The 13744-nt window shown below is 35.3% G+C and overlaps 1 protein-coding gene across 1 annotated transcript in view; it reads right to left on the bottom strand.

The window, feature by feature from the left end:
* LOC139124122 (neuronal cell adhesion molecule-like) overlaps positions 1-13744 on the bottom strand; it is a 39671-nt gene that overhangs the window by 11752 nt on the left and 14175 nt on the right. Inside the window, exons 3-7 of the mRNA XM_070690266.1 lie at positions 13247-13425; positions 12465-12755; positions 3988-4248; positions 3499-3604; positions 1333-1520 (exon numbers count right to left, since the gene is read on the bottom strand). Coding sequence (XP_070546367.1) covers positions 1333-1520; positions 3499-3604; positions 3988-4248; positions 12465-12755; positions 13247-13425 — 1025 coding nt within the window. The remainder of the gene's footprint in view (positions 1-1332; positions 1521-3498; positions 3605-3987; positions 4249-12464; positions 12756-13246; positions 13426-13744) is intronic.

Below are 13744 nucleotides of genomic sequence, written 5' to 3' on the forward strand. Positions count from 1 at the left end.
GATGGTAACGATATTTTGTATCAACAAAGTGGTGGAGAATAACACTTACAGGCTAATGGCAGTGTTATTCATTATAACTGGCCCGTTAAAACAATACTTTACATGTTCTATCTTTTATTTTCTTTACTAGCGCTCAAAACACATGATGGCGTCCATGAAAATAATAGGGAACAATTCTGGTCACTCTAAGGTATATTGAAGCTTCGCATGTTGAGTCACTCAGTCGCTCGCGAGACTTTTAAAAATCGTCTTCATCTGAAACAACAGAACTTTTCAGTAAAAATCGACAAAAACCGCACTGAGATTTTTTGACCATTGTTTGAGGTTGGATAACCTGTGACCTTCTTTCATATATCAAAGAAACTACAAGGAGCTTTGGTTTTTTCTTGGCCATTGACTGATATGGCATAAAATTGATCCTAACAGGTTTAACAGGAAAACGTCTACTTACTTACATTTATCTAAGCTATTATTGGTACAGGTATGACTTCTTTGGCAGCAATTTTTTATCACATATTTTGGATGACATTGAAAACCCTTGACTTACTTTCACGTATTCAAGCAAATGTATCGGCTACAGAGTTGCTCGAATTCGTGAAATGTGGAACACTACTTATATGCTAACATGTCGAATTACCTTGGACTACCTTTCACGTCCAGTGACATGTCTCAGTTACAATTTCGTAGTGTTAATTTTTGGGTTAATTATGTTCATATGTATCGGTTAACACCTTCACCGGAAATGTTCACGTGACTTTCACCTGTTTTCTGAATCAAGATGGATTTATCAAGAGGCCACTCTAATTTTTAACTTGATTAAAAGGAAAGAGGCTGTAACCAAAATAGACGGAAATCTATTAAGTTGATGCAATCGCTGGGGAGAAACAAGAGTCGTTTGCACAGCCAACATTGAGACACTTGCAATATTGTATATGAGTTCTTATTGTAGCCACGGCTCGGTTTTGTCGTATTGGCATCTAAAACATCACAACATTAAAAATGCTTCTTCTTAAAAATGCCTCTTCTATAATTATTGTGCCGTTTGGTTATACTATGGTTTGATATTTCAGCTCACATAACTAGTGTTGAAACACTACTGTGCGGATAGAGATTTCTTGTAGGAGTGAGATTAACCTTTTTGTGTTATTCCACCTACTACCTAAAGTTAAATCTAATGTTAAACCTAACCTAATGTTAAATACACAGCTTTGTATCCAGCTTTTACCGTACATAATATTAATTAGTAAAATCCTAGGCCCTAGAATATCTTCAGAAGCCTTAACTAGCACAGCTGTGCACATTAAATGGATGGCCTAGATAAGGAAATCGTACCTTCAACTCTGACCCTAACAAGCCACCAAACTCCAGGATTGATCCCATTTTCTGCAGAGCAGTTGTATAAACCTTCATCAGAAAAGTCAACTTTCTCCACGACTAGTGTCTGACCAAATGATTCTGTAGATGCTCTGTCTACCGGCATTTCTTCATCAACACGCTCCCAGTTGATTTTTGGAGTCGGACTGCATATGAAAGAAGAAAATATGACATGCCTCTTTTAAGCAGCGTAAGTAACATCAGTTAATACAAATGTCCTTAACACCTACCGTGTGAGTTTTCCCATGGACAGTGGACACAGAACTGCCAGCGGCAGTTCTTTTTTTGGCAGCGCTGTACACTTTTATCAAATCAATATTTGTTATCAAAAATGACATGAAACCCTCTCATACTATATATTTTGAAAAACATCTAAAGAATTTAAAGACATATTTGGGTTAGAAAACCGCAATTTAGACATATTGAAAAAAAATAGGTAAGTCAAGCAAGTGATACATACTAATGAAATTTAATATACCATTGGATACACTTGTCGGCTATCTATTCCGATTCTTAAATGGCGAGGGATTGAAGGACTAATATTATGAAATTTATTTATATTTATTATAATCATGGTACGCGCAGAATTGGAATGACCCTTATTCAAAAATAAAAGAACCTTATTGCTGAAAAAAAAAGTTTTGTTATATTGTCAATAAGGAGATCAATGTGAAAATTTCACAAAATTTGACCCAGACAGATTGGAGTTAACTTTTCCAAACATGATGTAGACGGAAGATTATGAAGCTAGGAAATTCGATAATTGCGTACATTTGCATAATTGTACACTTTTTCTCACCCAAATTACGACACCATGTCAAGCAAAAAGGTTACTCCAACATATTTTTTTATCTCGTGTTAACATTTTAATACAAATTGAAAGATTGAAAAAAATAATTTTCAGCGTCACGAACAGCGTCACCTGAAGTCATAGTCTTACCATTATGAAGATTGTTCATCTCACAAAAAGTTCCTGGCGTTATTTCTTCTGCGGAGTCCCTTTCCACAAAAGTGTTCATGATTAAGAATTATACTGTCAATGGTCTTGCAGTCGTGTAAACGTGAATATAAGGGATATCTATTTGTATGCTACCATCTAGTGAATTCTCTATTTCAGCATTGCAGTAGGTTGACAACAGCTATCCCTCCGAGGAAATTATAATTTGACCCTTCTGACAATAGCATGAATGTTTAACTCAAAAATCACCTTTTTGCAAATAATCATTCAATTTTAATTAATTTGTTAACCCTAGATTAAAATATTGGTTAGGTTAACCTTTCAGCTTGTTAGAGTAAGCAACATAAGCAAGCGATGTAATCTTTGTATATCAGAAAAGCTGCACATTTTCAATGCTGGCAAATCTACGCTTTAAACAAACGCTCGGAGTTCGTTTCAAAATATCTTCACCAAAACAAATATTACCTACCAAATTTAAACACCACCTACAAATAGAATGGTACGTCCAGATCATACATAGAGTGTTGAGCTAGTATTACTTTAACTTAATCTGTCTGATGATTGCAGGATGCATGAAACTTAAGTAACAGATACCATGACTTTGAACTTGAAGTAATTTTGTGTTATTACTTTATGTCGCATATTAACCAGAGATTTGACAACTCTAAAATGTGCCCCAGTTTTGATATACCATCCAGACTAAGAGGTCATCGTGTTGAAGGGCATAACAATGAAGTTGAAATGCTTAGCCCATGCCTAGCGACTATGTCTATATGTTACTTTCGAAGAGAGAGGCATAAAAAGAGGAAGACGGCCTATTTCAGAGGTCCAGCGTGCCAGACGAATCAAGTCAATCTAGTATCGTTTAGTATCGATATTAGATTCCCGCAAATTAGGGGTAAATATCGGCGATTTTAAAGACCCGGCGTGTCGAGGCACAATGCCGGTTATTCTTGTATCGTCTAGTATCGATATGATCCAGAAATCGCGGAAAAATAGAGGGAACAGTCGCTGTTCCCACAACAGACAAGGCAAACTTCTTTGTGTCTTATCTTCTTGACTGTCAATCTTTGCTACTGTAATGATTCAAACAAAACGGAGATTGCCCAGTGTCATGCCTTTAGGTAGTGAAAGTACAACTAACAGTAAAATATAGATATACTCACTAGGCATCAGCCAAGCATTTCAACTTCATTGTCTTGCCCATCAGCACGGTAACCACTTGTTCTGGATGGTATATCAGAACTGGGGCACGCTGTTCGACTGGGATCTCTGTAAAACAGAGGGCAAATCTTGATGACATTCTTCAACATTTCAACCGATGCAACTTCACCGATGCTGACTCACTGTGCATAAAACCCCAGTCGGAATTTTGGGTTTAGTTAATATGCTAAGACCGTCGTAGGGTGTGAAGCACGTTGAAAATTATAAAACAAAATAAAAGTACTCAAACTGGAATAGCATACTACTTGTGCTCACATGCAAATATACGCTGTGTTGGGTGCAGCGCCCCCTAAAATAAAGAGCATGTTGCAAGAGTACTGTAAGCCACATAACTTTAACGTCACAAAACCCAAATAGTTACTAAATTGTTGAGCATAGGGACTGATGAACAATATATTTCATTCAATGTAATAACGTTTCGACTTGCTCACCACAATATTCATCTGGTTGTCCAATATCACAAAATTCCCGACGAATAGAAGAATCTGTCGTGTAGCACCAAGCTTTGTTCTCTCCGTCAGGGTTACGACAGTAATTGTGTTCTCCAAGGCCGGCGTTTGGATAATTCTCTGGAGTCCTGCTATGCGACTGTGGACTCTGTTCTGTCCATTCTTGACATGTATTCATATTATCAGTCATCGAAACATTGCCACGATAATCGGACCCGTCGACAGCATGATAACATTCACCGGCTGGTAAAAACACAAACATTAACAATATTAATTTTTACATGAAAATTTAATTAATCTGATTACTGCTGATAGCATAAGTCGAGCAAATGAATTACTGGAAAATCCAGTCGGGGTATCAACAGTATGCGTCATGACGATGCCATATATTCTTGAAACCCCTCCGCCTCAGGGACAATCATGTTTTTTTGAGATATTTTCAATCGGAAAGCTAGGCAGTTCAAAATCGTCGTCGGTGTAAATATATCGATTATCGATGAGAACGCTTAATTTTGAAATCTGACAGGCTTAAGGTTTATTTTAATATGAATATATTAGGAAAGGTGATCGAAAAACGAATATTTGTGATCTACTAATAGCTATCAATCGAACGCTTTGGTGACCCTGATAGTAATCTCCATAATAAATACCTAATGCGGTTAAGTGTTGAATCTTTTATGAGATCAAATAACTGTAAAGTGGTGTTAAGTTATAATAGATGGGGTTTGGCCGGCACAGTCCTCTTGCACCTTATCCAATAACAAAACCTAGTGGACTCTAACCATCAACATCTGATGAACCCTATAAAGGATAATAAAAATTTGGAGACCCCGCTATTGCCAGAGAAATTTTGATATTTTGATATCTAAATAGTTTTGCTCTTCGTGTAAAGGTTACAGTAACTCTAACTTTTGATAGGTTTATGTTCTTTTGTTGTTTGTATCAACTACAGTTTCTCGATCTACATTCTACAGCATTTTGGAACACCAAGTTTCGTTAATGAAACTCGTCACTGTGTCATATGTACTAAACTTTATGGATGAAAACAAAAATTGAAATCTTAACCTGAACTTTATTATCAACACTAACATAACACGATACAGATATACAGTCATGTCAACATTCAAGCTGATACCTTGGGTTTTCAATTTTCCGTGGGAAGCACACAAATAATCTGTCGCTGACATATCTAAGAAAACCTTGAAAAACGATTGCCAATAGTTGCAGTTACTAGGCACTTAATTACACAAATTTGGCAATGAGCACTGCTTGGTTTGGAATAACTGTCTGAGGATATATTCATATACAGTACTTAATTCATGAATTAAATCCAATTAATTGTAATATAATGGCCACTATCTATACATATACAAAAATCATTTGCATTGACAAGAGTATCAAGAAATTTGTATATTTTGTGCAGTATTGGCAGATTTATCAGTAAGCCTGCATGAAATAGCTTATTTGTTGTTAAATATTTATTGTGAGTTTGTTTACTTTGAACCTTCAAATAATATATTTTAGTAAATGTCCACTGTGGAGTAAACATAATTTGAATCAACTGTAAATGCTTTGCTATTGGAACTTTAATTAATATTATGTAATGCATTGTTTATTGTAAATAGATATTACTCTGATGTAGATCAACCAACCAACCTCATCAAAATACAAACACATCACTCGAATACGACACAATGTCGACAAAACGTGGTTGTAATAACCGCTAAGGAACCGATCAGTTTCTTTCGGCCTACTTCAACCTTCGAAAACAGGTTGACCCCTATTCCAACTTTCGGATGACAGGGTCACCCGTGAGACAAAGGTAAAACAAAATATTTTAAAAATTTAGTCATTCTGCCATGGTTAAGGAAGTATGCACTTCGAAAATTAAAGACTTAAACTTTTGCTCAAACTTTTGTTAATGAAACTTTCAACCATTCTCTTACTAAATCAAGAATAAAAATCGGGGGTCACCATGCAAATTTTGGTACTAGATAAACAAATAACCCAAGGTTTATCGATATTTAAAATTCAAAATGGCCGCCATCCCTGTGTTAAGTCTATGGAGAAAAAATAAAATTTTCGATTTTCGAAAAACTAAGCCAATGAAAAGTTTTCTTACACGAAGAGCTTTAAAATGAACCCTAATGAGTGGTATATCAGAAGAGAATTGTAAAAATTTAAGCGTCCGAATATCTGTCCCCGAGGCACGATCTACCTAGTAGTATATGAATTTCAAATTTTTATTTCAAAGTGGCAATGTATTTCACACGTTCTGTGTAAAACCAAATTTCCAGAACTGTTGTATATAAATCGATGCCAATCACTAATATCAAAGAGAGAACAGCAGTAAAGCAAAAACTTCAATAGATGTAATTAGTCTGTGGCCAGCCATCTATGAACCCATGTTTGGCTCACCGAAAGTCAGTCTTTTCGGTCATTTGTGGGTAAAGCTCTACATGTTGAAAGGAAATTTAGCTGTATATTTTGACAATCATTCTGTATATTAACGACAGAAATTCCTACACTATTTTTGTCAACGTAGCATAAATATGAATAAAAATATATATATATATATATATATATATATATATATATATATATATATATATATAAGATTTTGCAGCGCTGTCAGATACTGTAAACGTCAGCAGCTGCCTCGAAAACGAGGCTTAATGTAAAATCATGTAAAATACAAAGATCGTGCTTATAAAGCACGATCTTTGTATTTTCCGTTAAACAGTACACCTGAAGAAGCTCCAGTTTTGGAGCGAAACGTTGTGTTACAAGTTCATTAAAATACGTTCGGACCAAACAACTGGATGTGGTAGTGTGTATCAATCAAGTTTTCTATATCGTTCCACTCCACTCTCCACTGGGGATCAACTGCCCACGTTCTATTGATACTATATATATATATATATATATATATATATATATATATATATATATATATATATATATATATATATAGTATATATATATTCCATCTTTTTATCTCTAAAGTAAGCTTAATTGTGTAAATTATTTTTTTTACATTTGGCGCCAGGTAAGGAGTAATAAGTAGTGACATTGTAAAACAAAAAGCTACAAATAATCTGTCTTCCTTTAGTGTGATCTCACGGAGTTGACCAGTTCGTGCCATTTTGAACATTTCGCTGCTGAACCTCATAGCATTGCGAGTAACAATGATAGCGTCGGGTGAGATCAAAAGCGTAACGGGCTTGAACGATAGCGTCGCGGGCCGCGACGCTGCTTTGGGCTTGGGAGAACCCTGTTAGAGCCTCGTACATGTATACAAATATCTTCGGCAAAACTTATAATAATGTTATAAAACCCATCTTCAAAATGCGATCGCTCTCCGAAACGTCACAATATCTAAGCTCTTGAACGATGACGCACAGTCGCCGGTCGCTATGCTTGAATAATCGCAAAGCAAAAATTCAACATGTCCGCCATAACAAGTCTAAACCATACGGAAGGCGTATAACGTTGTACGGCGAGTATTTAGAGAAAAATAAAAAGCAAGAAGCAACGAAAAACAAAGGGAAAGACAGCTAGAATTATTAATAGCTGAACGCAATATGATATTTGTGCAATGCAAAATAAAAATAAAGAAATAAGCGTCATAAGCGTGTCGCAATGCATTCTGGGTTAAGAAGGTAAAATTTGTGTATAGCATGTTCTATGGTAGTAATACCGGAAATAGAGAAAGAAAGAAAGAAAGAAGGAAAGTGAGCAAAAACTAAGAGTTCCAGAGCTGGTCTCTGGAACAAAATGTTAATTTTCACTGACAAAGCATCATTTTAGTTCTCTGAACTATGCATTAATATTTGTTCTTAAACTAGCTTCCATGGTATTGAATATGAATTTGGGTGTTCCCTGTAACCTTTCGTGACAGGTTCAAAATAGATCTTCATGAAGAAATCACCATCAGTAGTATTAACAAAGTACCACCACACCTTTGCCTATTGAATGGACAGAAGCACAGAAAAATGGGAATTTTTGCTTGTTAAAATTACATCCCCTGAGAAGCCTGGAGAACTAAATTTTGTAAGTTGAAACCAAATCCCATGTGCACAATATCTGTGAGGACCTTTACTGTTACCGTTTAAACCATAACGCACAGCTAATGATGACAACAAATTGCCTTTTGTTCATTAAAACTTCGCCGATGCTGACTCGCCATGTATGTAATCCTGATATTAGTTAATATGCTAAGCCAGTCGTAGAATATTAATGAAGTTGATAAAGATAATACCAAATCAATGTACTCGAACAGGATTAGCATATTAATCATGCTCACATGCTATTTCTTTGAAATCGCCGATATTTACCCAACGTTATAAGCAATTTTGAGAATCTAATATGATCCTAGACGATACTAGAATGACTTAACTTGTGCCTCGGCACACTGGGTCTCTGAAATCGCCAGACTTCCTCAAACTGACTATTACTTCTATAGCAGAGGATATGCAAATGTCAAATCGCGGGTAAATGTCCTCTCTATATTTGAAATTCCACCTCCTTGTAGATCGGCCAAGCCCGACTTTGTTTTGTCTGCCTCTCTTTTCGATATAAGTCCATTTTAGAGTTCTCATATCTCAGGTGTATATATATATAAATTGTGTATATATATAAATATAAATAAATAAATAAATAAACAGATTACTTCAAGTACAAAATAATGAAATCTATCATTTAAGTTTCATGCATCTTGCAATCCTCAGATAGAGTGAAAGGATTAATAGCTTCATCAGAAACACAATTAAAGTGAGTTATAGCTCTATGAAGAATATGGCAAGTATAATCAAATCGCACAATAAGAGGGTAATCTCCGGAGAACAGCGTAAGGACCAACGAGCTGATTGCAATTGCAGAGTTAAGTCGGCATGCCCCTTGAAGGGTAACTGTCAAGTCAAAGGCGTGGTGTACAAGGCCAAAGTATCAACGGAGGACAACGGAGAGAGGGTTTATATCGGCCTCACTGATAACATCTTCAAGACGCGCTACACTAATCACATAATATCTTTCCGTAACGAGGGATACAAAAACGACACTGAGTTGTCAAAATTTGTATGGAACTTAAGAAATAAGGGTCAAGACTTTGACATTTCATGGTCAATCATTGATAAAGCATTGAGCTACTCTAACATGAACAAGCGATGTAATCTTTGTATATCAGAAAAGCTGCACATTATCAATGCTGACAAATCTACACTATTAAACAAACGCTCTGAGTTGGTTTCAAAATGTCGCCACCAAAACAAATATTATTTATCGAATTTTAACACCACCTACAAATATAATGGTTCGTCAAAATCATATATGTAAGAATGTCGAGCTAATTATCCTTTCACTCTATCTTAGGATTGCAAGATGCATGAAACTAAGTAATAGATTTCATACTTTGTACTTGTACTTGAAGTAATCTTTTTATTTATTCATAACGTTCTGCTTTTGCATTGAGCACTGTAATTTCCCATGAGGACATATATATATATATATATATATATATATATATATATATATATATATATATATATATATATATATATATATATATATATATATATATATATATATATATATATATATATATATATATATATACACACAAAATGTATACAATGTGCCCTCCCGGTTATCACCATAATGGCTTTATGGCAACCTCTGAACTTGGGCACACATATATATATATATATATATATATATATATATATATATATATATATATATAATATATATATATATATATATATATATATATATATATATATATATATATATAATATATATATATATATATATATATCAGCTTTTACTAACTAACCGATCTTGACAAGTCCGACTCTATAAATATAAGCCCATCCCCTTTTGTTTTTCCAGTCACACATTTTTTATGAGTGTTGAAATATTGCAACATTCAGTTATGGGCCAACTAACACTTTTGAGAAATTTGACAAATATGAAAATCCTGTTATCAAAAAATAGTTCCAGGAATACAATGATTTGGAAAAGAGACCGACCAGGGTAATCTACCATATAAACTTTCTCCTACTCTAGCACTGTCAATAAATGAGAACCATCGCTAGTGCAGTCAGTCAAAAATAGAGTCGCAATCGTACACGTTATACCACTGTCTATGCCTTGATGCGATATACACGTCTAGACACACACTGTCAAGTGCCAATGTACTCTTGTATATCGATCTCATTACTGTGACAGTCTCTCAAGCAAGGAAGAGACTGTGGTCAACATATGATGGAGCGTATTACTAATAGCTGAAAAGTTCAGCGTAAATAATGTCCCCATTACCAAATACTGGGAGCAAACGAGCGCCATTCACAGTTCGCCACAAAATATATACAGACGGCGCTTTTTGCAACTGATTAACAGGTGTTAATATGTGTACATGTTAGCATCGTCGAAGTTGTCGTGACAATACTCTTTCATTACATAAAGCGGTGCGATGATTCAATCCAAGAACGAAAGCCTTGTATTATATTGAAAAAATTGCTTCTGTAATTGACAAATTCATCTCGTTAATTTGCCGAAATGGACAAGTGCTAAATACTGCCAAGATATATTAATGAACTACCTGTAATTTCATAAATGTTTAAACTCAAATTTTAAAAATAAAGCAGTTAATTCAGCAATGGCCCAGCTTCAGTCCGCTGCGTTGTTAATCGTAACGCTTTGGCTTTCAATACACACTCTCAAACGAACAAACAGACGCTAATGGACTTTGAATGATCCCTTGTGGATGGCAGTATTACTTTTCCAGAAATACAGCTACGTTCTGCAAATTTCCGTTTTCATGACGACTATCCATTTAATATCCTTACGCCCTGTTTTTGTTTGTATCTTTCCACACTGTAAAAATAGCGGACAATAGACGCGTCTTTACTCGTTCAAAATGTAGATATCGGTGTTCAAATTTGAACGACTACTGTTCATATTGTTAACACGGGTGCTCATATTATTAACAATGATGTTCTAAACCTAAACACAGAGTGTTAACAACCATCTCCTTCAAGTGTTCAAAAACTCAGCATTACAGAAATTTTACAATAATGTGAAACAATTAACAATCTTTAGTGTATTTTATTTTACTATTGCTATATTAAATTAACTACTGCCTCGCTGTCCGGCCAACGTACACGTATTTTCGTGTAACGAATTTCACATTAAGTGAAAAATATCTCCTGTCTACAATTGCTGAAAGCATCTTTCACCTAAAGAAGGAAGTAAACAAAATTACTTTACACGTTTATTGCGGGTCTACATTTTGAAAATTTGAAAAGAAAATCAGAAAACCACCATGAAAGTTTTAATGTTAACATCGGCTTACAAGAGGCGTTCTACTACTTAACACTTGGTGTTCAAGTTCGGTGCCTTTTCTTATCCCGTCATGCATCAAAACAGAAGTTACGATATTTTCTTGTAAACGCAAAATCGTGATCGTGCTTAAGCAAGACCAGAAAAGATAAGTTTTCTCACAAAATAGTAAAACGTGTTAAATTTTTAAATTAGTTTTTTAAATTAATTAATTTTTTTAAAAATTAATTGCATAGTACTTTGGAATGGCTAAAATATGTGAAGAGCTTTCAGATGGTATTCGGGTCAAGTTCTGTGGCGATGACCCATGATCCGAGCGCGATCGATACGCCACAGTACCTCTTCGTAATCACATGTACACGTGCCTTTTAGTAGGCACACTCGCATGTATAACATCATTTAAACATCGCAGACTATACACTTTATCGATTAAGTACATGAGAGTTGGCCGCCAGTACTGCCGCCAATACTTTTCCGAGCGAAGCTCGGAAAAGTACTGCTTCTATCGTAGTCACAGTTTTTGTTCTGTCCGTGCCTAGATAATAGTTTCACTTGGATAATAAATCCTGATTCCAAATGTTCAATATACAGTTCTGCCAATCGCAATAATTATTTTCCTCCACAGATATACAATCCGCTTCATTATTTATTGTTGTACAGGAGCCGACGACAATATTTACCAATAGAAAATAGTACCGCATAATAATTAATTTGCATAATCTAGCGTGAAATCATTTCTTAACCATGGTTTTTCATGTGAACATTATTTAATGGCACGTGACCTGTTTTCGAAATGTTTTGCAGTTGGCAAAACACGTGAAATATTTTGCTGAAAGCAAGCAATGAGTAAAATATTTGTCACCTAGGAGCTGAGAAAGGACGCATTATTTGGGAAATAGGGATACAAGGTCCCTAAAAACAGACATTTTAGAATCACAAGATGATTTACTTTTGTGAGTATTTCTGTATAATTGTTTGTGTTTATGTATTAACTTGTAGTTGTTTTATATCTAACGATCTATGCACCGCACTGTTAGGGTTAGAAAGGACTTGAAATCAAACTTACAGAAATTCAAAATATCACTTCTTAATGTGAATAATAAAATGTTGAAACTTACGTGTTTTCACCTTTACATAAATGACAGGAGCCTGTCGAAGTTCTCCAAGAAAATCTGTAATAGCATTGCAAAAATACCCTCCATTATCTGACTCCAAGATGTTGGAAAACACGAGATTTCCGTCTGGATCTTGATTAATTCGGTCACTGTATTTCAACACCTTTGGTAAAGGTGAACTCCAGAAGACTCTAGGGGGCGGTGTCCCACTTGGTGGCTTACATTCTAACTTGGCTACTGAATACAGGTGGAAACTTTGCTTTTGCTTATCACTTAAAGGAAACCGGCCGAGATCTAAATAAACAGAATGAAATTATAACAACAAAGAGCAGTAAATATCGGAGAGCGACAGTTTTTGTTAAAAACTCTCACACATTTGCCCTTTCCCTAATTTTTTTTTTCAACAGATTGAAATCAATGCTTGATGGCACTTTTCAGCTATTGTGATGCATATTGCGAATAGGTAAATAATTAATCTTGGTAAGAACACCACTGACCCTTTCAAAATTGAGCCGATACTTGCACACAACGAAAAAACTAGGGTAACACTTTGAATTCCCTGTAAAGCTTTCCCATACCACAGCACACTGACCTGGACGTGACCACGTGGACAGCAAGATGGTATATTGCAATGTACCGTTTGGTACAACAATGAATGAACTCTTAAAGTCAATCTAAGCTGTTGAACACGTTAATAGGCAAATTTTCCTGCAATGGAAGCCCATTAGTGGCACAAGGCAACGATATCTTTCATACATTCAGTGAGAATCAAAAAGTTCACTTACGTCCTACGGTCAAAGAAATTTTCTGAGACAATGCCGTTCCAAAGAAGTTGGTGGCAAAGCATTGATATTTTCCGTCATTTTTTCGGCTAGTTGGGTTTTTAATTTTCAGAGTGCCTTCTTCTAAAGTTACAAATTCACCATCAATCCGCACCTCTTGGCCGTGAATTTCCCACCTGTACCTGTTAACATTGAAATACATAAGTCATGTTACTAAAATAATTGCAGGAGCTTTAGTGGTAATTTAATGACAGAGTTGGTGAGTACATACGCAGCCGAAAACATATAAAACGTGATACATTGTAGCCTGCAAACAGTAACCGACTTAGATTTAACATCACTGGACAAAATTTTTTGCTTCTTTAAAATGGTCATTTTAAAGGCAATAAAAATGTTCGAAAATCGGTCTGTATATCACATCCTGCTATCAGTGGTTACTTCTGGGAAACCATTACCTGAAGACACATAAATAGGTGAATATTGTGAATTGAATTGTTAAGG

This window comes from Ptychodera flava (genome assembly GCF_041260155.1).
Source record: "Ptychodera flava strain L36383 chromosome 23 unlocalized genomic scaffold, AS_Pfla_20210202 Scaffold_23__1_contigs__length_28996876_pilon, whole genome shotgun sequence".
In the NCBI taxonomy this organism is placed as follows: domain Eukaryota; kingdom Metazoa; phylum Hemichordata; class Enteropneusta; family Ptychoderidae; genus Ptychodera; species Ptychodera flava.